Below are 27,638 nucleotides of genomic sequence, written 5' to 3'. Positions count from 1 at the left end.
ATGTCTTATAATCATTCCATAGGATGTGCATTCTCATGCACCAAATTTGAATATTCCTCTTTCTTACAGTCGGTCCCGCTTAACCAAATATCAACAATTCCAGCATACAGTATCTGATTATGTAGGGGAATAATTAAATTGCCATTTTCTAACGTTAGTATAATTTGTATATTGAAAACTGATGAAAGATCAAGATAAATAAAGCTGCTTAAATAAATCCAGAAATTAAATTTACAGTATTTTAATGTGTATAAGGAACCCCTTTTTGCGAAAAATTGGACCCTGAAAATAGGGAGGGTTTCTTATACACTGATAGTACTGAGGATGATGCAATTTACAATGAGAATGACAATGGACGAGTTGATGTAGCTCTGATTGGGATCCATCAGATGAGATAGATGAGGAATATTATGGTTTTCGTGATGAATAAAAAAATATCTTTTTTTTATATATTTAAATAAAGGATATCTTTGATGAAAACTTTTTCTCCCTAATTTCAAGTCCAAACAATCAAAGGGTTCCTTATACACATTAAAATACTTTATATTTAATTACAATAATCACAATACCTAAGATTTTTACTTTTGATTATGAAAGTTAGTACCCTCTATTGGCTCAACAGAGAACAAAAATAAAATAATCAAATGTATGTGTTGAAGGCAACTTAAGTACTTGCTGACCAGTACCTTTCTCTCAAATATTAACCTAGTAACATAATTCGTATTAATTGCAAATGTTTCATTCAATAAAAACATTACGTGGATAGTTGATGTGTGAAGTGTGATATTTGATTAAGTAGGTGAAGGTAGTTGAAATTATTATTTTAAACAGGAAACTTTAACATTATCTCTATGGGAGAAATTTTGGTGTCGGAGGATATTATGCATATAGACTCGGTACTTGTTATCCAATTAAGCAGGGCCGACTGTATATAAAAATACAAATTTTCTTTTAAAAAAATTGGCAACTTGTAAACTCTGAAAGATACATGTTTTACCTGTGGAGTTATGAAAAATGTAATTCTGCATGTGTGAAACAAGTTTTGTTACTGAACTTTGAAAAAATGTCTAACACTGTTTCAGATTTTCTTTGTACTATGAGCATTAAACAGGTGACAAACTATTCAAAACATTCTTTTGGAACCACGTTGAGGAACATGTTGATAATACACACACATACTTGCTAAGCTATAACTTTTCAGAACTATGTATATTAATTTGACCAACTACAGTACAACAATTTCTGAGCCAACTTATGAAGGTGCAGTATTTCATAATCCTGTAAATTCTTCCCTAAGAAAAGGTTTGTTATCAACTTAGCAAGTTTTACTTGCTGTTAGAATGTTATTAGAATTCTTTCTCAGAATTGAAACCAAGTTATAAGCGTAGACTTTGATAAAATGTAAGGTGACCTTTTTATCTTGCTTCATTTGTTACATTTCAACCGTGAAACATTTTGCCTGGAATGATAGAAAAATGGCTGTGTTTCATGAATGTTCAATGATGTTGCATTATATAAAGTTGTTCTGCCTTTGTTTTTCTTTTTTTATTGTAGTAGTTATGAAAATTTTTGTTTACCACATAGTAGATTTCATTATTTTTCTCACTTTAGTGTAGCTTTATATTCTATAAAATTATTTTAGTGTTATTTAATTGGTTGTTACAGCTAATGCAGCTAAAGGATCATTTGTTCCATATTTTCCGGCTGTGATAGAGCATTTAAAAGTATATATAAGTGAAAAAACTAAAGAAAATATGCCTCTAAAGATTCAAGCTATTGGTAAGTAAGATGTGCTGTATATGTGTGACATGAACAATGATGTATGTACACTATCTATTAACAATTGTAGTAGCAGGTATGAAAAAAAAATGTATTAAGAGAGTTGAAGACAGGTCTTTTGGAATGGGTTACCAAAAAATATCATAGCTAATCCAGACCGAGACATGTTATTTTGAACCCCATATTGTTATTTGTTCCATAGATTAGGTTGAAATTGGAACCCTGGTTGATAGGCCAAAAAAACTTTCACATTCATCTCTGCCCCATAATTACAATAGTTAATGATGATGAAATAACATTCAAGTTTAGTGTAATAAAGTTCTCTACTCTTTATTGAATAGTTTGCAGAAGAAAACAAACTTTGTGAAAATATTTTTAAATTTCTTTCCCAAGACACATTGGGGCAGCTGGCAAGGACAGTTGGAAATGATGTATTCATGCCAATAGCCAATGATTGCATGGTTCTTGGACTAGAGCTTGTTGATCAAGTTGATGATCCAGATCTGAGACGTTGTGTGTAAGTATTCATATACCTTTTATCAAATATGCATATATATGTATGTGTGTGTGTCTATCAGTTTGATGTAGAGGTTTTCGACAGTTTTTGCTTGAAGAATAAAAGTTGATTTGTGCCATTTTTGTTGTTTTGTGCCAAAGTTATGTGAACCAAAGCTTTGGTACATCTGGTTCTTCAGGTTCAATATTGATACTATATTTTTTGGAATGTGCACCATTTTGACATTGTGTCAAGGCCAGAAATTGGTTTTTTTTTTGGGGGGGGGGGTGCGAAACAACGGGGTGGGTGGACTGGATACATCGTATTAGTGAAGTACACTAATCACACAAGGAAACGCACGTCTTTCATCATCACACTTTATTTACGGGAGCCATTCTACTTAACATGTTGCCAAGAGGGCAACTACAATACTCTTCATGCTTTTGGCGTAACCAGCCATTATAAAAGCCTCAGTTTTATATCATAACACTCCTCCTTGCCAAAACATGACGAAAGGAAAAATAACATTGATATGTTTCATCCTCCTTGCCTGCAGATTGTTTGCTGCTACTGGACTTTTGCTAGCCTTTGGCTCATTCTCTCATCTTTCTAGTCTTCTTCGGCACCGTTACCGACATTGGACTCATCGTTCTTCGATTTCTTACCTTGGTGACGATCACTGTATTTCTTAGACGGCAAAACTTCATCCTTTTCTTTCTGTTCAATACCATTTCTTCGTCCCTTTTTGTCTACCGGCCTACAGCCTTTCGCTTTGGTAACTTTGATTCGTAATCTGAATCCAAGCCGGTGTCGTCATCACTGTCCTCCTCTTCATGTTCGGAACCTCCTTGCTCGTCATCTTTAGCTTTTGTCATCGCCGCCTTGCACTCACGGTTTTTCTGACTGGCTTTCACGTCGGCTATACCATCCTTGTCGGAGTCTTGGTCGCTTTCCTTGCAGGTCTCTCGCTCCTTTTCCACCTAGAGTTATCGTCGTTATCTGTCATCGTCTTAGCCAATCTAGCTGCCCGACCACGTTTGCTGATTGCTGGTTTCTCTTCAACGGCAGCGTCACTCACTTTGCCAGCTTCCTCAACAGCCACTTGTTCCAGTTCTTCCTTTATAGCTGCTCTCCACATTTCTGCATCAGATGATTCCTTTGCTTCTTCGACGGTGGGGGGAACCTCAATCTGAATATTAGCATTAAACTGCTCTTCATTGACAGTTTTGTATGACACTGGATTCCTATAAAAACTTGTAGGTCTTTGTCTCTTGCTTCTTCTAACATCTGGAGGTTGATTCACAGTGGTTGTAGACTGTTCTGCATGCTTCAAGTTGGGCAATGCATCCCTTAGAGAGGGTCCAGGAGGTGTCACTTGTACTTCTTGGTCATTTAGATCATAGGCGGAGATAGACTTGGAAGTCTGGCCTTTTTCGACTGGCCTTTTGGTCCAAAGTTCTTCGAGTATACCTCCCTGGATAGCTTCAGATGGGAATTTATTCTGCAAATAACAGGCGGTAACGACGGCATCTGCCCACAAGTTGTCTGGGACCTTCGAATCTAGAAGAAGGCATCTGGTCATGTCGAACAGGGTGTGATTCATTTCCTCAGCTGCCCCATTCTGCTCTAGAGTTCTAGGGACCGTGAGCTGCCTCGATATTCCATTCTTGTATGAAAAATCTTCAAATTTACGACTGATATATTCCCCTCCATTGTCGCTTCGTAGAGTAGCGATTTTAACTCCATGGAAATTTTCAACAGTCCTTTTGAACTCAATAAATTTCTCGAGCACTTGACATTTGGATTTCATAGGCTTAACTACAGCTTACCTTGAGTAGTTGTCAACAAAGGTGACAATATACCTTAACCCTCCTTTAGATGTAGGCATGATAGGTCCTGTGACATCACTATGAATGAGCTGAAGTGGCCTCGATGCATGTTTGGTCCCTCCTTTAGGGAAAGGAATTTTTCTCATCTTTCCAAGGACACAAGTAGAGCAAACACTTCCATCTTCCATTGCTTCTGCACAACTATTGACAGTGTAATCCTGCTTCATGAGCTTCTTCACTGCATTCAAATGAAAATGTCCTAAGCGTTGGTGGATAATATCCTCATGCCTTGAGATATGCGCTTTATAAGTCCTCGCTTCTTCGACCTTATAAAGTCTCCCACTTCTATATGCAGTAAGGATTACTCTGCTTTTTTCGTTAGGGTCTTTGAAGATGGCCTTGCCTCCTTGAAATGAAACAGTCATTCCCATCTCCTTGATTTTTCCCACTGAAAGGAGGTTACTGTCGAGCTCTGGTATGTACAGATAAATAAAATGTAGTATTGTTGGCTAGATAGAATGTTTCTTTACCACAGGATTTAACAGGCTTCAAAATACATCACCATTTCCTACCACTCCCATTTTCTTGGAATTAACTATTTCCACTTCAGACTTTACAGTTGTCAAGTTGAGAAACTTATATTTTTGTGAACACGTGCTTCGTTGCACCTGTCTAGATACCAATCGCTACTAGGTTTCTTGTTACCAGCGTTGGCAGTCAGTGTTCGATTCGCGTTCTATGAAACCATCTTGGCCCGATGGGACGTGTTCTTCGACGGGCAGTTCCTGGCTATGTGTCCCCAAATACCACAGAAAAAACATTGAATTCTTCTCTCATTGTTTCTGGAGTATCTCCTTGATTGTACGCGAGTTTTTCCTATATCGTCAGTTTTAAGAGCTCTATCGCTCACATCTACGCGATTCGTTTGCGTAAAGTCCCGCAGTAGCTTCTTCTCTCCCACAATCAGACAGGATTTTACCATTTTTGTGAACAGTTCATTCTCATCACGCTCTAAGTTCAGTATCAGACCTTTGTACTCTTTGGGTAGACCCATTAACATCACAAGAGCGACTTCCCTGTCGGTGGTGAAACTATATCAACAGGACTCCACCTTTCAATGTAAGTCCATCAATCTTCCCCAGTATGCACTTACACATTCGTCAGGCCTCATCGATACATTAAAAAACTCTCTAAGGAGCTGCAGCGTGTGTAATAATCCAAACTTCGTGTGAATGTCCCTCAAGGATCCCCAAGCGTCCCTTGCTCTCGCACAGTCTTCGATATCGTCTAAAAAGTCATCTTCGACCACTAAAAACAGAAACGTGAGTACCCTTTCATTGGTTTTCCTCTCATTTTCCCTCAGTTCTAGCCCGTATCCAGATTCTATGGCATCCCAGCAGTCTTTCTGCACCAGTGTGGCGCGCGTCCGTATACTCCACGTGTTGTAATTGTCCTTATTGAGCTTTGGAATCTTCAATCTTCCATCTCTATTAGGCTTAGTTGTGCGCATGTAGAATTTTCTTTGATCCTTTGTGAAACTAGATTTAAGTTATCTACTTCCCACTTACCAATGAAACGTCTATCCAGGAGCCTTCATGCTGATAACGTGTTGCAAAACAACGGGGATGGTGGACTGGATACATCGTATAAGTGTAATACATTAATCACACAAGGAAACGCATGTCATTCATCATCACACTTTATTTAGGGGAGCCATTCTACTTAACATGTTGCCAAGAGGTCAACTACAATACTCTTCATGCTTTTGGCATAACCAGCCATTATAAAAGCTTCACTTTTATATTGTTACAAGGGGGGGGGGGGGAGTTTGGAAACATAAATGCTATGACGTTCATTTCAAAAAACACTACAGTAATTACAATGGTATATTGCAAGATATACAGAAAACTGTATGTTGTGAAGATCTTCACAACATCCAGTTTTTTGTATATCTTGCATTAACAAATGGAGAGCGATATCCTACAAATACAAATATACAACGCCACAACAGGCAAATTGCCCAACGAGGTGGCTGACTTAGGAACATCATGGATCCCCGAGCCATTTTTTGGAGTCCCTACCTACTACTGCTACACCACACATGCCCCCCCCCCACGGAACCCCCCAACGAATCGGTACTTGCGGGAATGTGCGTGTACGTGTAGTGCAACCTGACGTAAAGTTTGTTTCTGTGTAATGCTTGTTATGTGTAGTGCTGTCATCTGCCCCCAGTTTTTCTAACTATGAGTGAAGTGTTATGGCTGAATGATTTACCGTTGTAGGACTGTTGCTCTCTGTGGCGAGACTTTTTAACGGGGAGATCGGCTCGCATTTGCGCCTTGAAGTTGGGAACCACAGAAAACCAACTTCAGCCGACCACCACTGTGGGGTTCGAACCCGGATCGTCGCATCACGAGTCCGGCACTATAACCACTCGACCACCACAGATGGATATATGTATATCCATCCATCTGGTGGCTTGTGGTCCATGAGCTATTAGCTGATCGTGTCAGACTGTCCATTGCACGGTTCTGTTCAGCATATATATGCTCTAGCGAAGGAAAATCCCTATTTCCTCTATAGCTTAGTGGCCAGAGCACTTGTCCGGCAATCGAGGGACCCGGGTTCGACTCCCAGTAGAGGCAGAGATGAGTTTTTTCCTTCCTTAAAAAAAAAATCAATATCTCAAATAATAAATATCTTCGCAGCATCCAGTTTTCTGTATGTCTGCGACATCATATCATATAACAATGATATAATTATTTATATAACTGTATGAAGGTAAATTTAGTGTTTTCATTTCAGCTTTTATGATTTCTTATTCCTCCCATTTTTCCAGCTATAATCTCTTCTCTGCTATGGCTGCTATTCTCAAAAAGGACATGACTAAATACTTGGAGGTTGTTGTCAATCATATGGTAGGATCCATACAATCCACCGAAGGCATAAATGTGAGCATTTTTTTACCAGCATTCATCTTTAATTATAACAATCTTTTATATAATGTTTCATACACTAGTATGTATGTTACTTGATGTTTTGTTGATTTGCTTGTATTTAGGCACATTATGTTTCTGATGATCGTACAGCTTTCACATTATTTGAAAATGAAGATTTTGATGAAGAGGAGGAAGATATACTTTCATCTGAAGAAGACGAAGACGATGAAGATATCGCTGGGTAAACATTTATCGATTGTTTCAATATCTTTATGCATCTGGATTATACAATTTTATAGGCTTATATCCATCAAACAAAGAGGGCAGTGTTAACAAATAAAATTTATTTGCAGGTCAAAAATGAGTTTGTGTGAGAGTTGATGTTAGCTTGCTAACGTGTTCTAAAGATAAGCATGGATAAGCTTTTAAGGACTTTATAAATGAGAGAAATCAGAAGTGTGTATCAGTGAATTATACTTAATGGCATCAAAAAATAAAATTATGTGTGCTTTTATTTTTAATGTGGCACGTTAAAGCAGTCAGGATTGTAACTGAAATCTTCTAAAACTGTTATTATTTAGTGTCGCAATATAACATTGATTCCTCTAGAACAGCAGTGGCCAACAACTGAGATGATTTTGTATGGGCTCCCAACAACATGCAAAAATAATGTGTATCAAATTTAATTTATGATCATTATTTGAGCTATTGGCTTCCACTGCAGACATTCTGATCAGTATTCATTATTTCTAGTGAGAGAAAATAATTTTCTATGCTTCTCACACCATACTGCCTTTTCACGCAGATTGCTCATGGAGTTTGTTTTTGGCATTTTTATTTTTTCTATTATTTTTTCTCCCTCTCGTTGGGTAAGTCGCATGTTGTATCTGAATGCATATTTGGTGTTCTGCTCACAGAGAGAAAACTTTTTTTTTGGAGTGGACACCAACTCACAACGAAGCCTTGAAACTTCAACCGACTGAGCTATGCAGACTAGAAAAAAAATATGCCATACTGAATTTGATATTGTGTTGTTGATCAAGGAACTTCTACACAGGGACGCGTTGATATACGAGATGAAGACAAGCCCCCGCAGGTTCAAAAAACTTCCAACTCCCTGCTTGTGTAAAAAAAATACATGTATTCCACATCTAGTTTTGTTCATAATTCAAATTATGAATGTATTGAATGAAATAATTTGAAGAAAAAAATTACAATTTTTGATTTATTGCATCCAGCTGAGAATGCAACCAGATAAATGGAAAGTATGTGAAGAAGAGAAGGAATGTGCAAATCCCTTTGTGAAAGTTAAATGACTAACTTGCCTGTGTTTCACAATATGGGGTATACAAATGTATGAGTTTTCCAGGTGTGACTGCGACACTAGAATAGAGAGAAGTTGGCCACCCTTGAACAAAGCTGCTGCTTTACTTTTTCACTTCACCCCAACAACACTAGCAAACTTCATTTCACATTTTTGCAATGCCAATGGTTTTCTAATGCCTGCCCACCCCTTAAATAGTTAATATATGGTACATATTCTTCCAGCTTTAAGGTTATTTTCCTTGCATCCCCCACTGCTCTAGAACAATATTTCACTTTGCAGTTTCATTTTTTCTCAAAGCAACTTGTAATCAAGATTTCACCATGCATATGAAAGTACATATATCTGTAGTGTTTGGTCAGAACATATCTCCAAAAAATGGCTTTTTGATCTAAAAGTAAGTCTTACTAATTATGACTAATTAGAAGTGAGGTAAATGCACGGCTAAAGAACATGTTGATGTATAGTATTTTCATTTGTATTTGTGTATATGCTTTATTTTTTATTGTTAAATGACAAGGAAAATGCTTATATCTCAAACTGTGATTTTGGAGTTATGTTCTGACCAAACACCACAGATATTTGTGTTGGTGTATGAGAAGTATTTCCATTTGATCTTTGCTATATTTCAGGTTTAGTGTTGAAAATGCTTTCATGGAAGAAAAAGAAGCTGCTATTATATCATTGAGACAGATATCCACATGCTTGGGGTAAGAATACACCTATTTCGTTTTCTCGGAGGTAATAAACTCTGTTGCATGCAGATCAAATTAATTGAAATGAATAACATTTCAATAATATTTATTGTGTGATCTTTTTATATTGTATAATTTTATTAAATTTCATTGGCGATGCTTTTTCCTTCTTGCAGGGTTGTGTTTGTACCATACCTGGACAAATGTTTTGAAGAAGTGAAAAAGCTTCTGGAAAGTCCATCTTCTGAAGTTCGACGAGAAGCTATTACTTGTCTCGGAGACTTTTGTGTAACTTTGAGTGATGTATTTAGTGAAACAGCCTCCTTAGAATATCATTTGAGTAAGGGAGAAAAAAAACAGTCTCTGTTCTTATCCATGGATATTATTTGTCATAGCTTTTGTACCGATTTTATTCCCTTCAACTTACAGTAGTATTTAAACCATTGATTGAATTATATGATAATGCATTCATCCCAATTTTTTATTCTCTTTTATGTAAACAGGTTTGGAGCAAAAAATCACTGTATTTTTGCCCAAACTTTTTGCTACTGCTCGGGAAGATACTGACCGTCAAGTTGTGTTAGCATGCTTGGAAACACTGCAAGAAATGGTGGAGAAAATAAAGAAGAATTTTGTAAATGGCAACACTTTAGAATCAATTGTTGCATTGATAAAAGATGTTTTCAAACATAAGGTTTGTGTTTATTATTGACATTACATCCATGACTAAATTTACTCTTTTTTTTTAATTTTTTCCAGGAGGCAATGTGTTTTCTCTACACTACACTTTCTCATATATTATATCTTATTCTCATCCTGTGTGGTATGTGGCTTTAGAGGAATGTGAGATAGAAAGTGGGAAAGGGAACGTGAAGAGGAAAAAAGTTCAAATAAGCTTATTGAAATCCCAAATAAGAAAGGCACATTTTGATACAAAGATGAAGTGTCACCCCCCCCCCCCCCCCATAGATTGTGAAATATGTGCATGTACAGGGTGTCCACCATCATGGAAAAATCACAAAATGAGGATGGTCACAGAAGTTACAAAAAAAAAAGGTAGCGAAATAAGGAAGGTGGTGACAAATTCTTTTTGTTACTCCATTTTGACCAGCAAGTTCCCATACTTGATTTTACCACCAAAAATCATGGTCTATATACACTGGTGTAAGACATTAAGAGAATTTGCACACTTGTCGATGATCTCTAGAACTACTGTACCGATTTTAATGAAATTTGATATGTACATACATTGATACAATACAAAACAAATAACCATTCAATAATTGTAATACACATGCATGATCGTGCGTAACGCTCATTGGAGTCAGAAGGTATGAAACAGCGGTTGCAGAAAAAAAAAAAAGGGTTAATAGGGGGTATGGTCCCTTCTTACAGATATACAGGTCTTGCAGCGTGATTTCATACTTGAAATAAGGCAGTTTATCATTTCCTGTGGCAATTGATCCCACTCGTTCAGCAACGCTGTTTTCATTCCCTGGATGGTTCCCGGAGGGGGGTTGCGAGTTGCAATTGCCCTCCCCAGAGTGTCCCAGACATGCTCTATAGGGTTAAGGTCTGGAGATCTGGCTGACCAATCCATCCGGCGAATATCCTCACTCTCTAGAAAATCGTCGAGCAGAAGAGCTCTATGTGGCCTCGCGTTATCGTCCATTAAAATAAACTCAGGGCCAACTGCACCCCTGAAAATGCGAACATAGGGCTCCAAGACCTCATCCTTATACCTCACACCAGTGACTGCCTCTTTCAAAGACATGGAGAGATGTACGGCCATCCAACATGATGCCTGCCCAGACCATTGAACCTCCTCCTCCATAATGGTCGATTTCGCAGACATTGGAGGGTAGGTAGCGGGTCCCTGGTTCTCTCCATATGAACGTACGGCGAGAATTGGTGCTTAGGCTGAACTGGAACTCATCAGTGAAGAGAACGGTTGCCCATTGATCCATACTCAAATCTCTATGTTCTCTGCACCATGATAAGTGGATTCTCCTGTCCGTAGAAGTGAGCGGGATGCAAACAGCAAGTCTTCTTACAAACAACCCTCTCTCATGAAGTCTTTTGGAAACAGTCACCCTTGATACACGGGTTCCTGTGGCTGCATACAAGTCACGAGAGAGCTGAGAAGCTGTAGCACTCCTGTTACACCTCGCCATAATCGACAAATGGCGATCTTCTCTGGCCGTCGTGGCTCTTGGACGACCTTGCCCAGGCTAATTAAAAAAATCTGTTTGAGGCAGACCCCCCCTCTCTCTCTCTCTCTCTCTCTCTCTCTCTCTCTCTCTCTCTCTCTCTCTCTCTCTCTCTCTCTCCCCTCCCTCCCCTTCCCCCCCCCCCCACACACACACACAGATATACACCACACACACAGAATTTCTTAAGTGTCACTTTTTGTATTTTTGTATTGTTACAGCTTGCCTGCCAAGGTGAGGAGGGGGATGATGAAGAACTTGATGATCAAGAGGCAGAGTATGACACTATGCTCTTTGAGTATGCTGGAGATATTATACCATCACTTGTTAAAACTGTGACCTCTCAACTGTTTGCTCCCTACTTAGCTGGTCTGCTTCCATTTCTAATATCTAAAACGGTAAGCATAAGTAATTTTAATAATGTTGCAAGGTTTTTTTTATGTTGAATGATACATATACAGTTGATGCTTATTTTTATGCACTTAAACTGACTTCAACAATGAGTTCGTAAAATCAAAAATTTTTAAAGGGAGAAGATGCTCTGAGAAATTATATATTGTTGGGAACCACAGAGGACTAGTTCAGGAATAACGATTCATAAAATTGAGCAGTAACTGTATATACTGCCGCCTGGCAGTCGAGTGGTTAGGGAACTAGCTTCTGACTGTGCAGGTCTGGGTTTGAATCCTGGTTCGGGCATGGATGTTTACTAACACTAACAAATTTCCTGGACAGATCATGCTGATCCCTTGGGAATACGTGAGGATCACGTTATTAAAAATGAAAATAAATTGTATGATAAGGGTAACTGTATGATAATTTTGAATGGCATTTTAAATTTATATGTAGTTTTAGTTATTAAGCATTAACCCCTTCACATACAGGCAATAAATTTAGATCTGTATTTGAAGTATCAGCGATAAACTCAAAATCTGGTTTCCTTGTTCACATGATAGAAATAGAAGAGAAAGGGAAGATTAGTAGATTACACTTTTGCCCGCACCTTCTCTTTCTGTGCCTTTCCTGTTTTCATTCTTTTTCTCTCTCCCTCTCTCTCATAAACACGCAGTAGAAAGATATAGAGCCGATCTCCTTGTTAAAAATTCTTGCCACTGAGAGAAAGATGTACAATTGTAAAATCTTCAATCATAACTCTTCACTCATAGTTCAAAAAATAGGCGCTAGGTGGCTACACTATAACAACCATTACACAGAAACAAGTTTCACATTAGGTTCACAACAAACCGAGTTTAAAAGAAGGGAAATGAACAAGAGAGAAGTTCTTTTCCATCCAAATATTATCTGTTTTTATTAAACCAAAACATGCCCTCTTAAGGCGAAATTTCAATTTCTACTCACTTTTTCCAGAATTTCTCTCCAGCATCATGATTTCTTCATTCATGAAATGTTTAGACTTTTTAACAATTGCATTCTTTGACAGTAATCCATAACGATATTAGTTGTAATTCTTTTCATTTTCTATAAAGCAGTGATTCGAAGAGCAGGGTTAGCTCTTGTTTATAAAACTCCCCTACAATAAAAAAGGACAGGGCTCCCACTTGTCTTACTTTTTAGGTTTTGTCCTACTTTTTTACCAAATTGTATCAACAAAATTTGTGTAGCTATACATATATAATACAGATGTAGTAGATTGTAATTAATGATGCTGCCAAAACAGAAATTGTATTGTTTTTAGAGTATTTGGGAGTGTACGTAGACCATTTAGTTTATTAATTTTTCTTTTGCTTAGTTTGAGGATTCAAAAAATGAAGTCTTTAAAAACTTCTGTCTGGTGGAAAAAATAATTTTCTAATAACTGTGTAGACACGAACACACAGACTGTACACACACACTTTGAGAGCCATTGCTGTATGGCTTCCACTTTGTATTTAAATTTTAAACATGACTATAAGAGCATATTGTGATATCTAACTCACATGAATAAAGTATATATTATTCCCAATTCTTTTTCGCCAATGATGGTTAACGTTTTTCTTCTTAGAAACGATCTTGCACAGAGTCAGAACGATCATTTTCTATTGGAACTCTAGCGGATACTGTGAATAACATGGAACCCAGAGCTGCCCGTTCTTTTGTGGTGCATCTTCTACCAGTTTTTCTGAGAGGAATGACAGATGATGACCATGAAGTCAGGAGCAATTCTGTCTTTGGTTTGGGAGTTTTGATCGAAAATGTTTCAGAATCGTTGTTTGAGTATCCTTTGTTCAATATGATTTTTCATTATCATTATGTAATACATGGGTCATTCTCGAAAAAAAGTGTACAAACCTTTTCTGAGACTATAATTTTCTTTAAATAAAATTTCAGGGCACTAGTAGTGATTTTAATTTTTTTCTAGTTTTTCATTTAATTCTCTGTTACATGGCAATTCTTAATTTTTTCAGATGGTATCTAATTTTTTTTTAATCATTGTTTGTAGTAAACCCTCAATCTCGCTGTCCCAGCTTGAAAATAAAAAAGTTTATATATGTGTCATAGATGAATAAAACTCGCAATAAATTTCTGGGAAAAAAACTTTTTTTTTTGTTTGTGTCCTGAAAATTTTCCCATCTTACAATGACCATTCTGTTAGTCATTTAGGAAATTATTATACAAAATCAAATCTGATAACTTTTAAGCTTATTCAACGGTTTATTTTTTGTGCTTGATCAACTTTTTTAAATTTAAGTTTTGAAAAATGACTTAAGATTCATGTTATGTCTTTAGCACCAGATTTTTCACTGTTGAATGTCTACTCTGTTACTCAAGCAACGCAATAAAATGTAGACTATGATTTAAAGTAAAGTTTATTTAGTTAAGAGATTTTGAAATTTTAAGTTAAATTTAATGAGTTATCTATTCAATTTGCGCACTTTACATTTTTCTTCATCATGGTTTTTTTTCCCAGTTAAATGTGAAAGTTAAGTAGTACAGATCGTCAAAATCACTGCCAGGCACAGACCCACAAAGATGTGTCAAAAGGGGCATATACATCCTGGGTACAGTACTATAAAGGGACAGTACATCCTGTATTTTATGAGACAGAGCCATTATTTTTCTACGTAATTTTTATTTCTAGGCTCTACTTCTCCCCCCCCCCCCACAGTGCACTCTGGATCACTAATGTGAGATTTATACCAACATCAAATTACTATTCAATTTCAACTAATTTTGAAGTAAAAGAAAAATCATTCTGATGATGATACACTCGAATCCTTTTATAACGAGATCCAAGAAGACCAGAGAAATCACTTCGTTATAACGAAATTTCATTATAAAGGAATTCCAAGTTTTAGCATTGTTCCTATGTAAAATTATCTTGAGGATTAGAAAAGTGTTCGTTAAAACGAGATTTTCTCTATAACAGTATTCATTAAAATAGGATCTGACTATATATACAATTGAGCAAGTCCGCTTTGACCAGATTTTAAAATTTGGGAGAGGGGTGGGTATTTTTTTAATTTCCTCATGGCATGAACGTTTTTCCCAAAGGTTACAGAAGAGTCTCTGAGTTACCTATCACATTTTGTATATAATTGCTGCTGAGAAAATAAAGGTATTTGCATAGCCTATTGAGAATATTTGAGATATTTTTTTCTGTTCACTCTGTTACTAGAAGCATTTTTGAAGTTCACAGCAAAAAAAAATTGAATAACACTTCAAACTAAGATATTAAATTATAAATTACTAACCCATTTTCTGTCAAATAAAATTTTTGATTTTAGGTAGTTGAATATGTATATATGTAACAAACTTTTCTACATGCTATTTTGAAGAAATCGTGAAACCATCAAAAACAATAGGAAAAAAACCCTTTTTTTTAACTGCCTTTTTTTATTTGTATTTGTAAGAAATTAATTTGTTTAATTTTTTTTTTTTTTTTTTTGATGGTCGGAAACAGCAGAAATAATATTTTTTTACAGTGGCATTTGTTTTCGCAACAGAGTAGACAAAATCCATGACTTCCAGTCATAAAACCCAAAAATAAAATATTATTACAAAAGGGGAAAATATTTACCAAACATTAAGCTTCAAGTCATTTGCTATAATTTGAGATCAGCTTTATTTTGAAAATTCAACTTCGAATTTTTCATTTCAAAAATGGGGAATTTACATTTTTTTTGTGGAGATGATCCACATGCATATATGTATCATAAGCTGTGAAAAGAAATTACATATGTGTGCAGTTTGCTAATTTTCTTAACAAATTTGAAGTCAATATCCTGCCTTTCTGCAAGCACTATCAAATATGCTTTCGAAGGAACAAGATCCCAGGTCAAGGGATAACATATGCAGCACAGTCGCTAAGATGATAAAAATTAATGTTGCAGCTATACCGTTGAAACAGGTTTGCACTTTTTTTTTAAGTTAGTTTTCATACTTTTACAGACCTACCAACTCTCTAGATTTTTTACCATTCTTTTTGCTGTCCAGCATGTTTAGAAATTTCTCCCAATTTTAGCCAAAAATTAGATTTTCTCCTGATCTTAGTGAAAAAATTACGAGCATTAACTATAAATCATTTTTGGCATATGCTTTGCAGATGATCGTAGATGACAAAAAGTGTGCAGCTCTTGTTGGTTGAGCATTTTATTTTTCTACTATGAATCAGGTTCCTCAGTGAAAAACAACACTCGGCTGACAACTGGTTGTGCATTCAGTCATCTTCGGCGTATGGCGATGATCACGCTCACCTGGCATCAGCCTAAAAACTGATTTTTGTTTTTAATTTTTTTTTATGCATGACATTTTGGAGCCAGCTCATGCAAATTTCTTTAGTGAGCAAGCTAGATTCAGTGTATATGCAGATGTCACTTGTGCTGTTCTCAGCCGTGGTTCCAAATTATTATTATTTTTTTTTTTTTTGGTGTGGCAAAGCACCATACAAGCTATTTTGGATTCTGTTTTAATTAGCGACTGCAGCTATGGGAGCTCTCTCTGGGTGGTCACTGTCATTTGTCAGCTGCATGGGAAAAGCTTGAACGATATGGTTGTATTGAAAATAAAACTGGGGACGTTCGAGATGGTATAAAAATTGAGCATCAAATGTGTTTTGCATTATTATATTGAGTCTGTCCAGTAAAAATTTGTCAGTTTTCTTTTCACAAAATTCCGGATCTGAAAAACCAACCATCCACAAAATCAAAATTATTTAACCATAAATTTGACATTTCATTTCTTTTATGATAAATTAACTAGATTATTTCACTTCCTACAAAATCACTTATTTTTACAAAATTAATGACCATTTTCACAGAAAAACAGGACCCTATAAAAAAAAAAAAAGTCTGGACATACCTCCTGTATATTCTGCTCAGAAGAGTATGCAAGACCTACCTGGGGGGGGGGGGGGAAGACACTTTTCTTTGTTTTAAAATCTTTTTACAAAATTAATAAAATTTTTTGATCAGGGCTATCTATATGGCAGCAGTAGGAGAGCCCTCCTTTTGGGAGGAGAACTGGATTTCTGGACTCTAAAAGTTGGCACGTCTGCTTTTATTTAAATTGAATCTCTTAAAATCAAAATTCTAAAGAAATATCTAAGTTTTAAATAGGATTAAATCACAGTTTGATTTGCACAGTTCTTTTCCAGATAAAAAATTACATGTAATTCATACATGTTCTGCTAGTTTGGCAGGTTATTGTCAATAAATATAAAATGTATGATTTTTTTTTTTCCCTGCTGTATATTTACAGTAGAGAGTTTACCTTGATTATACGAACCAACATGAACCAGACCTATCTTGAATAACCAAAAAATTTGGATGATAACCTAAGTGACATAATTAACTTTAGATAATGCAGACACCCCCCCCCCCCCCCCATCAAGTTATATGGTTAAATAAAATGACATAAATGTGATAGGAATTATATTTGCATTAAAATTATTTGAAATTATACTGTATGAATGCATGGGTTTTATATGTTTTATTTAAAGGTATTTCCAGCATTGCTTCAGTGTTTACCGCTTCAGGTGGATATGGATGAGAATAAATGTGTTTATCAATGTCTGGCACTTCTTCATAGTCAACGATGTAATGAGGTAAAAGTAATAGTTGGGATTGTCAGTCTTATTTGTTGTTCTGGTGTATTTATATTTTGTTTTATTTGAGAAAAAAAGTAATACTCTCTTAGTTTAGCAACAGTTATAAAACTCTCATATCATACAGGTGCTGTAGGATAATTTGTATCTTCAAGTAATTTTGAGCTTAAATGTAACAGTAAGTTATAGTAACTAATAATAATTACAACCAAATTTATGAATGTTATGGTTTTCTGCAGAAACAGTATTAATTGCAGACACATTATATGGAGAGCCAGCACCATCATTACATTCTATCGAATTTATGCTGTCATTGAAATCTCTTATAAATCACCATTGTTAGTATTGCTTACTCATGAGCATAGCCTGCTCAAAATTATAATTAATTGGTTGATATAAAATTTGATGAGTTGTTTCACCCTGATAAAGAGTTTATTGTGCCACATTTATGTGTCATATAGAAAGCAGCAACAACATCAGCAACAGGGTTTGCCAATTTAAATCAGTTTTTTTTTTTCAAAAATCATTGATTTAAATTACAAAATTTGTCTTGTTTTTTCTTTACATAACTTCAATGATATTGAAGTAAAAGTAACCTGGTGTGGTATGCATGTTGCTGATATGTGGTAGCGTTCATGATTAAAAGAAGTATGGAAGGGATTTGGGGTAATATAATTAAATTTAATAATAAAACTTAATCCTTTGATTAAGGGATTCAGTGCAGAAAGAAAGTTTCTATATTTCCAGATTTTGTGCATGGAAAAAAAATTGCAGAAAAATATAGTTGCACTCAGCTAAATAACGAAGTATTTTTCAATGCAAACACTAAGGTTTCGTCACAATTACAATATGACACTAGGGTTCCAGTGATTAGAAAATAGAGGAATTATTTTTTATATAAAGCCTTGAATTCTATGGCCTAATTGCTGATTCAAAATAATAGGCGTTGTGCCAATATAAATATTATTTGGCTTTTCATATTAAAATTTTTTGTTTGTTTTTTTACCAAGACTCATTAAATCTGTGAAAGAATAAAAATGGGTAAAGTATTGAACATCATCATGCAAGTCGGAAACGCATCCACCAATTGGGCAAAAAACAATCTTGTTAATAGAATTTGTTTTCTTTAGTTGATGCTGAATGGCCCTTTGGTTGTACATTAATCAGGGCTCGGCACGGGTCACTTTTTCCCCTAAAAGTCACTTTTTTAGAAGTTGGTCACTTTTATTACCTATTTTCGGGCCCAGGTCACTTTTTCCACTTTTTTTAGCAAAAAAACCTCGGTCTCGCACGCTTTTCGGCTGTCAGTGTTTTTCTTTTCTTCAAGGAGGAACTTTACCGGTTCAAGGTCGCTAAGTTTCTCCCTCCCTTCATTGAACTACGATCGTACAAGGAACCCCTATATATATATGAAGGCGTCTTTATCTTCCCGGGAGCATACCGTGTGACGTCAGCATAACTTGATTTCAAGGCGCTTGGAAAGAAAGCTCCTTATAGTTAAGAGTCGTCATTTTATGGAAAAGCCGGTCGGAAAAAAATAGCGTAAAAGGCGTATTTACAACAAAGAATTTTTTCCCCTCCTCTACTACCATTCTTTCTTATTTCCCCACTCGTTCTTTCATTTTCATCTTATTTTAAAATTGATCCTTTATTTTATTTGTTTTAAAAAGTTTTAGTCCTAAGGGCCGAATTCCTTTCTTGGAGCATCGAGCAAGTTACATTTGTTGTTTGTTCTATCGTTACTTTCATTAATTTTTTTAAATATTTGAAATGACGATTTAAAGGCTCATTTACATTGAGCGAGTTTATAAAGAGAGCCCGTGCAGAAACTAACTTACGCGCAGCGGGAGAATACCAAAGCGCGCATATTAAAGATGCGTACTATTAATACGTATTAAGCGTATTATTAGTACGCTTTGGAGAATACTCTTGTAGCTGGCCAACGTTAAAGCAGCTCGCAAGTATTTTGAATTTACTTACAATAAAATAAAATATCATCCGACTGAAAATCGCGATCTATCTAGAAATAAAATTCGTACTATTTTTCTAACTGGATTTAAATCTCAGCAAGAAACCGTAGCCCCAGATATGATCGAAAGGAGAACTATTTATGATAAGATCACAGAATCCTGCAATTCAACGTTTATGGAAGGAGGACGTCACTCTCTGCTACCATACGAAGGTTTTTAACAACTGGCTGTTGCGAAGATATATTTTGGAAAGAGAGAAAATTTCAGCTGCCCCTGCTGGGAATCGAACCCACGTCCTTTCACTTTCCGGTTGAATTTTCTCTTTCCAAAATATATCTTCGCAACAGCCAGTTGTTAAAAACCTTCGGATTCAACGTTTAGTTTAACCAAATCAGATGAAAATTGGTCATCAGGCTGATGAAAACTCAGTTAACGTGCATGCGAGCCGTACATAGAGGCGGATTTAACGGTGGGCACACCGACCGCGCCTTTGGCCCCTACTTTATACTTTTTTCCTAATTTAAGGGGCGTAATATTAATTTTTTTTTAAGCCCGGGCCGTCATCAACTGACCTTTATCCGCTTCTGGTCGTAACTTAATTTAGAGCATCTTCACGATGCTGATTGTTGACTTAATATCGACATATTGCGCTCCATTCTCGGTGTTGTGTAAAAAAATCCCCTTTTCAGACCTCGGAAGTTATTACAACGTTTTTGTGTCGAGTCGCTGTTACGACCGCAATAGGAGAGGGCGGGGTCTGGTTCCACGGGTGTTGAACGAGGAAGGGTGCCGAGTTTACTCTTTTTTCCGTTATTAAAAATGGATACCGGCCCCGGGCGATAGTAAATTTTCGTACGTACTTGTGGCCCGGGTTGCTACATACCGTGATCAAATCCAAAACTGGGGGGGGGGGGCAATGCCTCGAATGGAATTTTTGATAGAATGGTATATTTAAGAAAAGGAAATAAATTCCTTTGCAAAATTATCGAATTTCACAGTCAAGGGGCAGTAAAATTACATTTCCCCTCCAGAAAAAATATCGTATTACGGCCATGGTAAATCGAGTGCCCCGGGTGGGGGCGAATTCACTGTTTTTGTTCTTTGAAAATTACGGGAGGAGTCCGAGCTAACGTGGCGACTATATTCGCGCTAAAATAGAGTTTATGGATGCTGCTGTCAGGGCTACCTATCAACCGCATTTATAAACCTCGTATGTCGTTGATTCGATTTTTGTGTTAATTTTATCCTAATTTTCCGTATTTCCCGATATATTTCTATCGATTTTCGCATATTGCCGCATATTTGGTTGATTCATGTTATAAATTATATATTTTTTTGTAATTTTATGTTCCCTTTGTCAGCCATCTTGAATTGACCGCCGCAAAAACGGCGATTGGTTGGCGCGGAAAAAAGTCGCCACGTTGGTGCTTACAAGGTTCATGGGAAATTTACCGGGGAAGACCGCGGAGTCTTTTTCTGTTAAAAATTACGGGGGGGGGGGGCAAAATTATATTGTTTCTGGGTAAAGTAGTAAATGTTGTTTTTGCAGGGGTGTATGTTGTGTGTAAAAAAAAAGGAAAATATATATTTACAAATTTTTCTCTCAAAAACCAAACAATTTCAAAACTGATTTGTTTTCTCCCTCACCCAAGGGCAGTATTATTTTGGAACCTCCTCCGCCTGTAAAAGAGTAGACCCACGCACCCTTCCCAGTCCAGCCATAGGTGCAGATAGACTTGAAGGTCTTAGAGGTGCGGCAGATGACAATTGATATACATCATGTATACATCAGTAGGCTCTGCCATTGACGTTGGGGGGGGGGGGGGGGGAGGATGGATTGCCCTCCCTCAACGTATAAGGGGCCGTTCAAGTATTACGTAAGCAAATTTTTAGCCATTTTTGACCCCCTCCCTCCCCCCTTGTCAGCAAAATTTCGTCATCAGCTCTGCCCCTCTGAATCCTAACTCATATTTTCATAAAGGGTAGTTGATGACGTAAGCATTATCGAAACCCCCCCTCCCCCCTTGTCATCAAAAGTCAGCAAGTCATAAACCCCCCCCCCCTCCATCGATGATGACGTAATACTTGAACGGCCCCTAACAATTAAAATAATTTAGTTAATTTAATAATTTAAATAATTTATTTAATTCAGTAGTTTAAGTAATATTTTAATTTAATAATTTAAAATAATATTGTTAAAAATGTAATTTTAGTTTTTTTTTAAATCAATCATTATAGTAAATTTCTTAATTTGTTGGAAGATATTATACAAACCTAATTATGTAAATCAATTTATACTAGTTAAAAAAAGTTTGAGTACATTTTGTATACTGTCATTCATAGCATAACATAATGAAAAATTCACTAGAATGTAGATGGGACAAATTCTCTCATCAAATTTTGTGTTATTTCATTTTTTTTTCCTTCTTTAAATGTGAAAATTTTTTCCCGTTTTGAAGTTTTTCCTGCTTAAATTGATTTTAAGATGGGTTGTGGATAGCAATATGGGCCATTCAAGTATTACATAAGCAAATTTTTAGCCATTTTTGACCACCCCCCCCCCCCCTTGTCAGCAAAATTTCGTCATCAGCTCTGCCCCCCCCCCCCCGAATCCTAACTCATATTTTCATAAAGGGTGGTTGATGACGTAAGCGTTATTCAGCCTCCCCCCTTGTCATCAAAAGTCAGCAAATCGGAAACCCCCTCCCCCCCATCTATGATGACGTAATACTTGAACGGCCCCTATGGGGGGGGGAAAGGCATTACTACTGTTACTTAGAAAGGATGTAATGTTACTCTCTCACACATAGTTGTTGATAAATTTGATAAGTTATTCAAAACTTTTCTGGTTAGCAGAATGCATTCGAGTTTGATTTATTTCACACTACTATACGTAAAAAAAGCAATTTCGATGAGCTCCATTGAAATACAAAGTTTAGTGAAAACTAAATTCAATTTCAATTCATTCAATTTGGTAATAATCAAAATTCATTGTCCATTTGGTCTCTTTCTAAAATTATTTTGGTCACTATTGGGTCACTTTTTAAACAATTTGGTCACTTTTTTAAATATTTTGGTCACTATTTTCACTAGTTTTGAGGCCATGATCCGTGCTGAGCCCTGTGTATGTTGTGTGTAAAAAAAAAGGAAAATATATATTTAAAAATTTTTCTCTCAAAAACCAAACAATTTCAAAACTGATTTGTTTTCTCCCTCACCCAAGGGCAGTATTATTTTGGAGCCTCCTCCGCCTGTAAAAGAGTAGACCCACCCACCCTTCCCAGTCCTCCAGCCATAGGTGCAGATAGACTTGAAGGTCTTAGAGATGCGGCAGATGACAATTGATATACATCATTAGGCTCTGCCATTGACGTTGGGGGGGGGGGGATGGATTGCCCTCCCTCAACGTATAAGGGGCCGTTCAAGTATTACGTAAGCAAATTTTTAGCCATTTTTGACCCCCCCCCCTTGTCAGCAAAATTTCGTCATCAGCTCTGCCCCTCTGAATCCTAACTCATATTTTCATAAAGGGTGGTTGATGACGTAAGCATTATCGAAACCCCCCTTGTCATCAAAAGTCAGCAAGTCAGAAACACCCCCCTCCATCGATGATGACGTAATACTTGAACGGCCCCTAACAATTAAAATAATTTAGTTAATTTAAATAATTTATTTAATTCAGTAGTTTAAGTAATATTTTAATTTAATAATTTAAAATAATATTGTTAAAAATGTAATTTTAGTTTTTTTTTTAAAATCAATCATTATAGTAAATTTCTTAAAATTTGTTGGAAGATGTTATACAAACCTAATTATGTAAATCAATTTGTACTTAGTTAAAAAAAAGAGTTTGAGTACATTTTGTATACTGTCATTCATAGCATAACATAATGAAAAATCCACTAGAATGTAGATGGGACAAATTCTCTCATCAAATTTTGTGTTATTTCATTTTTTTTTCCTTCTTTGAATGTGAAAATTTTTTCCCGTTTTGAAGTTTTTCCTGCTTAAATTGATTTTAAGATGGGTTGTGGATAGCAATATGGGGCCATTCAAGTATTACATAAGCAAATTTTTAGTCATTTTCGACCCCCCCCCCCCCCCGTCAGCAAATCGGAAACCCCCCTCCCCCCATCTATGTGATGACGTAATACTTGAACGGCCCCTATGGGGGGGGGGAAAGGCATTACTACTGTTACTTAGAAAGGATGTAATGTTACTCTCTCACACATAGTTGTTGATAAATTTGATAAGTTATTCAAAACTTTTCTGGTTAGCAGAATGCATTCGAGTTTGATTTATTTCACACTGCTATATGTAAAAAAAGCAATTTCGATGAGCTCCATTGAAATACAAAGTTTAGTGAAAACTAAATTCATTCAATTTGGTAATAATCAAAATTCATTGCCCATTTGGTCTCTTTCTAAAATTACTTTGGTCACTATTGGGTCACTTTTCAAACATTTTGGTCACTATTTGGTCACTTTTTTAAATATTTTGGTCACTATTTTCACTAGTTTTGAGGCCATGATCCGTGCTGAGCCCTGCATTAATTGAATTGAGATACCCACATCTCATGTGTCATACTGAGTTGCCACCACACATTCACTTTAATGGGAGGGAAGCCTTCATGAATAAAAACACTTTTCTCTACAAAAAAAAAGTTAATCCATGAAGTTTATACACAGATTTTTGAAGTTCATATTTTGCATTTTTTTTGCTTATAGTTTGTTTGTAGTTTATTCATTAATGCTGAATTAAATTTGAGCAATTAGAAAAGATAAAGCAGTTATGTGATATGAAAATATGCATTCATAATGATTAACAAGATTTGTTTTTATTAACAAGCAGTCAGATTTAATTTAAAAAAATGATTTAAATAAAAAAAATATATATTTATTTTAATTTTTTTTTAATTATGATTTTTTTTTCATATCCTGTTCGTCAATGATGAAGTGGTGCAAAACATAGAATTCAAAGCAAGGGATATTCAGAATTCTATAGCTTTGTTCTAAAGTATTTATAAAGACACGAAAAATGGTGCTTGTCAGCTGAATCTCAACTGCTTTCATTAAAAAAATTATGGGCCCATCATATCAGGCTCTTTAAAAAAAAAAAAAAATCCACATTCACTAGGATCAATCAGAATTAGTGAAGACAGAAGTGAAAAGTATTAATTTATTCAAAAAAATTATTTTGCTGCTGGAAGGCGGGTTTTATTTTCTTACACGTCTGAAGAAAACCCCATTCCTATTTCTCTCGTGTTAAAGTCACCTTATTATATGCGATTTTGTCCTACATGATAATTTTGTGAAACCAATTAATCGCATAAAGCGAGGAATGCTTGTATAGGGCAATTCCAAATGAGATTTGAAAAAAATATCATTCTAGAGATTTTTATCATTGTATAGAGTACCATTTCACTGTATATAAATTTTCTTTAAGTTTATAATAAAAATAATTCAATAATTGAGTTTCTTAAAAATTTGTTTTTTATTGCAGTTTTTTCATCACTTGCCATCTATTTTGAAGATACTGTCTCAAGTTTTGTGTACTCAAGAAATCGATGAAGGTGAATAGCGCAAGTTTTTTTTTGGCTTGTTTATCGCCTCTTACTTTAAATTGCAAGAAATATTCAGATCTTTTTCCCCTTAATTGTGGCATGAATTTGAATTATTTGATCCATTTCAGATACCCGATCAATCATCTATAAATTGATTAAAGATGTGCATTCAGAATTTCCCAGTGATTTTGATGCTGTTTTGAAGAGCTTGCCACCCGAAGGTGTTCAAGCATTTGGTAAAGTTTTCACACCTTAAAGAGACACAACAAGTAGACAATTGATGCCAATGTTTGTATATTTATATTTTATATGACAGCTTCTTGTTTGGCAGGAAGGTTTGTCAGCCAAAAATGCATGTATTGTTTCCCCGTTGTAAGAACATATTTCTGAAAAAGATGTCCACCTGTGAAACTTTTTTTTTACACAAAGATGTTTACAGTATATATTTATGTGTTGATATTTTGTAAAACATGTGGATTTCCAAGATAAAATATCAGTCATTTTTCTGTCAAAGTAATAAAAGTTTATTAACGTTTATCTGATTGTTTATTTCAAGTCTAATGATATTGAACTTCATGCTCATATTAAAGATTAATGAATAAGATGAATGAATTTGGATGGAATGCAAAAAATAATCCAGCTTTTTTGCACAGGTTGCATGTAACTTAAAAACTACAATTGAAAATTGGCGATCGGAAATCAGTCTATAAAATGTATGGATTGAATGATTATATAATTCTTATTGCGTACTTTCATAATAATGTACAGTTTATCCCTTTATGAGATTTTTGTGAGAACACAATTTTAAAAATTTAATTGGAAAAGATGTGAAGTTTGCCTGGAAGCGTATTTTCAGGATTGAAATTAATTTATTCCCCCCCCCCCCTCCCATCCATGTGTTATTCATGTTAAATTCACTTTACACCAGTATTTTGCAGAACAATGAGACACCTGTATAAGCAAGGGGAACGCTTCCCATCATTCACAAATTCATTAGAAATTCCCTTGAGCACTAGTTCTCAACATTTTTTTTTTTTTTTTTTTTTTTTTTGCTGCTGGAGCCCTGTAAGCTTCTTTTTTGATTTTATTGTCCTGGAGCCCGGAGAAGAAAAAACAAAGCCTCGAGGGCTCAGTGAAACGGGTTGAGAACCTGCATTAGAGGAATGAATCAAGTGCTGTTTGGCAGTAATAATAATAGGGCCTCTTGCTCTACCCTGGTGGGAGGCTGATAGTGCTCCAGTCTAAGGGTCCTTGAGATAAACCTGTTTTTTTTTTCAGAAGAAAGCGTCACATTATTGTTTACCGTGCAAAAAAATCTTGGCCATATATCTCACTTCTAAGGCAGATTTCCTTTTGTTACAAGAGGCATGGGCTTCTATTCCTCTTGAGCTTTTTTGGTCCACAATTATTTTATTATTCTCAGCAATGCCAGCTCAGAACCACCCTTGGGGGTGTGCAACATGTACGGTCGCACTGGCCTCGCATTTACAATAATAGAAGTGAAAAATATAAATTTTTATGTAGTAAACAAGGTGTGTGAGCTTCAACAGATTTGATTCGGGAATTTTCATCAATTTTTGAATTATTTCTCATTAATTCTGAATTTTCAATTCTCCAATTTTTCCCATGAAAGCCTAAGGGCCCTGACTCAGGATTGTGGGGGACCACTGGGAGAAGGTAGGCAGGAAGTGTAAAAATAAGTCCTGCACAATGAGAGATTAGGTCTCAAGCCACCCTGATAGATTACATTCTTGTTTCTGGCACCATGGTCCCAGGCCCTATCTATTTCCTCAATATCTCCACTGTCTATATTATCTCTGAAAAGCATGATGTCATGTAAATTTTTACTATGTGAAACTTGAAATTTTCAGTCTAACTAAAGTCTACTAACTAAAGTGCCACCCTTACAACCTGCTGCCCGGGTGCACTGCACCCCTTGCACTCTCGCTTAATCTGCCCTTGATTCATGTTATATTCTGTGATGTCTCAGAATTTGAAAAAATAATTGAGATATCTGCCTCTTTGGTTTTCTGTCTTTTTCATAATCAAGTCAATCTCGTAATCATTTCATAGCAGGTCATACTGGCATGCATTCTGGAAATGGATTGGTAGTGTCAGAAAGAGCAGTGCTCCGAACAGGTTTTATTAAATAAAATATTCTCAAAAAGTGGAGGACAGTTATATCTATATTAGTTCATTTTCTTAACATTTCTCGAACACCAGTGATTGGCATCATCAAGAATTAAGGAAGTATGAGGGCAAGAAAAAGAACTCTTACTGACAATATCCCTTTCTCTCAAGGAACTCAGTTACCAAGAGCCTTGAAAACCTTTTTAATCTTTAGGAAATTCATTCATTATCCATGCTGATGAAAAGAAATAGAAGGGGGGGGGGGAAACAAGTTTTTTGTGTGTGTGTGTGTGTGCTTCTTGGAACTTTTTGATAACAGTCACCCATTGAACCAAAATTTTTGTTCGCAAATGTCTATTAATTGCAAAGTTTATGAATCAGTTAACAAACACTTCAAAAATGTCTGTTGTCTAATTAGCCCTCGCGTGCAGAGAATGACAGTGGAGCAACAAAAATTATCAGTAATCAAACATTTTTGCAATGGAAGGTTCAACAATTTCCAGATAGTCAGATTTTGGTATAACATCTATTATTGCTAACACCACCCTGCTTATAACATCAGTTTTCAAAGGTTCCTGCAGCATAATTAAAAAATCAGGCTTTCTAATGATTAACCCTAGATAACTAAACATTCGTCTAATAGACCACGGGCCCCTGTCA

The 27,638-nt window shown here is 35.9% G+C and overlaps 1 protein-coding gene across 1 annotated transcript in view; it reads left to right on the top strand.

Moving 5' to 3' along the window:
- LOC149082818 (importin-4-like) overlaps nucleotides 1-25,385 on the top strand; it is a 67,292-nt gene extending 41,907 nt beyond the window's left edge. The window contains exons 17-29 of the mRNA XM_089235986.1: nucleotides 1,666-1,779; nucleotides 2,173-2,296; nucleotides 6,944-7,055; nucleotides 7,166-7,284; nucleotides 9,000-9,077; nucleotides 9,239-9,402; nucleotides 9,566-9,756; nucleotides 11,494-11,670; nucleotides 13,275-13,486; nucleotides 15,488-15,620; nucleotides 17,211-17,315; nucleotides 24,788-24,857; nucleotides 24,977-25,385. Of these exons, the coding sequence (XP_089092112.1) occupies nucleotides 1,666-1,779; nucleotides 2,173-2,296; nucleotides 6,944-7,055; nucleotides 7,166-7,284; nucleotides 9,000-9,077; nucleotides 9,239-9,402; nucleotides 9,566-9,756; nucleotides 11,494-11,670; nucleotides 13,275-13,486; nucleotides 15,488-15,620; nucleotides 17,211-17,315; nucleotides 24,788-24,857; nucleotides 24,977-25,104 (1,727 nt within the window). The 3' untranslated portion in view covers nucleotides 25,105-25,385. The remainder of the gene's footprint in view (nucleotides 1-1,665; nucleotides 1,780-2,172; nucleotides 2,297-6,943; nucleotides 7,056-7,165; nucleotides 7,285-8,999; nucleotides 9,078-9,238; nucleotides 9,403-9,565; nucleotides 9,757-11,493; nucleotides 11,671-13,274; nucleotides 13,487-15,487; nucleotides 15,621-17,210; nucleotides 17,316-24,787; nucleotides 24,858-24,976) is intronic.
- Nucleotides 25,386-27,638: the final 2,253 nt, after the last annotated feature.

This window comes from Pholcus phalangioides, unplaced genomic scaffold (genome assembly GCF_987345545.1).
Source record: "Pholcus phalangioides strain wild (caught in Gottingen) unplaced genomic scaffold, Ppha-v1.0 ptg000009l_1, whole genome shotgun sequence".
NCBI lineage: Eukaryota > Metazoa > Arthropoda > Arachnida > Araneae > Pholcidae > Pholcus > Pholcus phalangioides.
The sequence above is the reverse complement of the archived record's forward strand: the minus strand, read 5'-3'. Positions and strand labels throughout refer to the sequence as shown.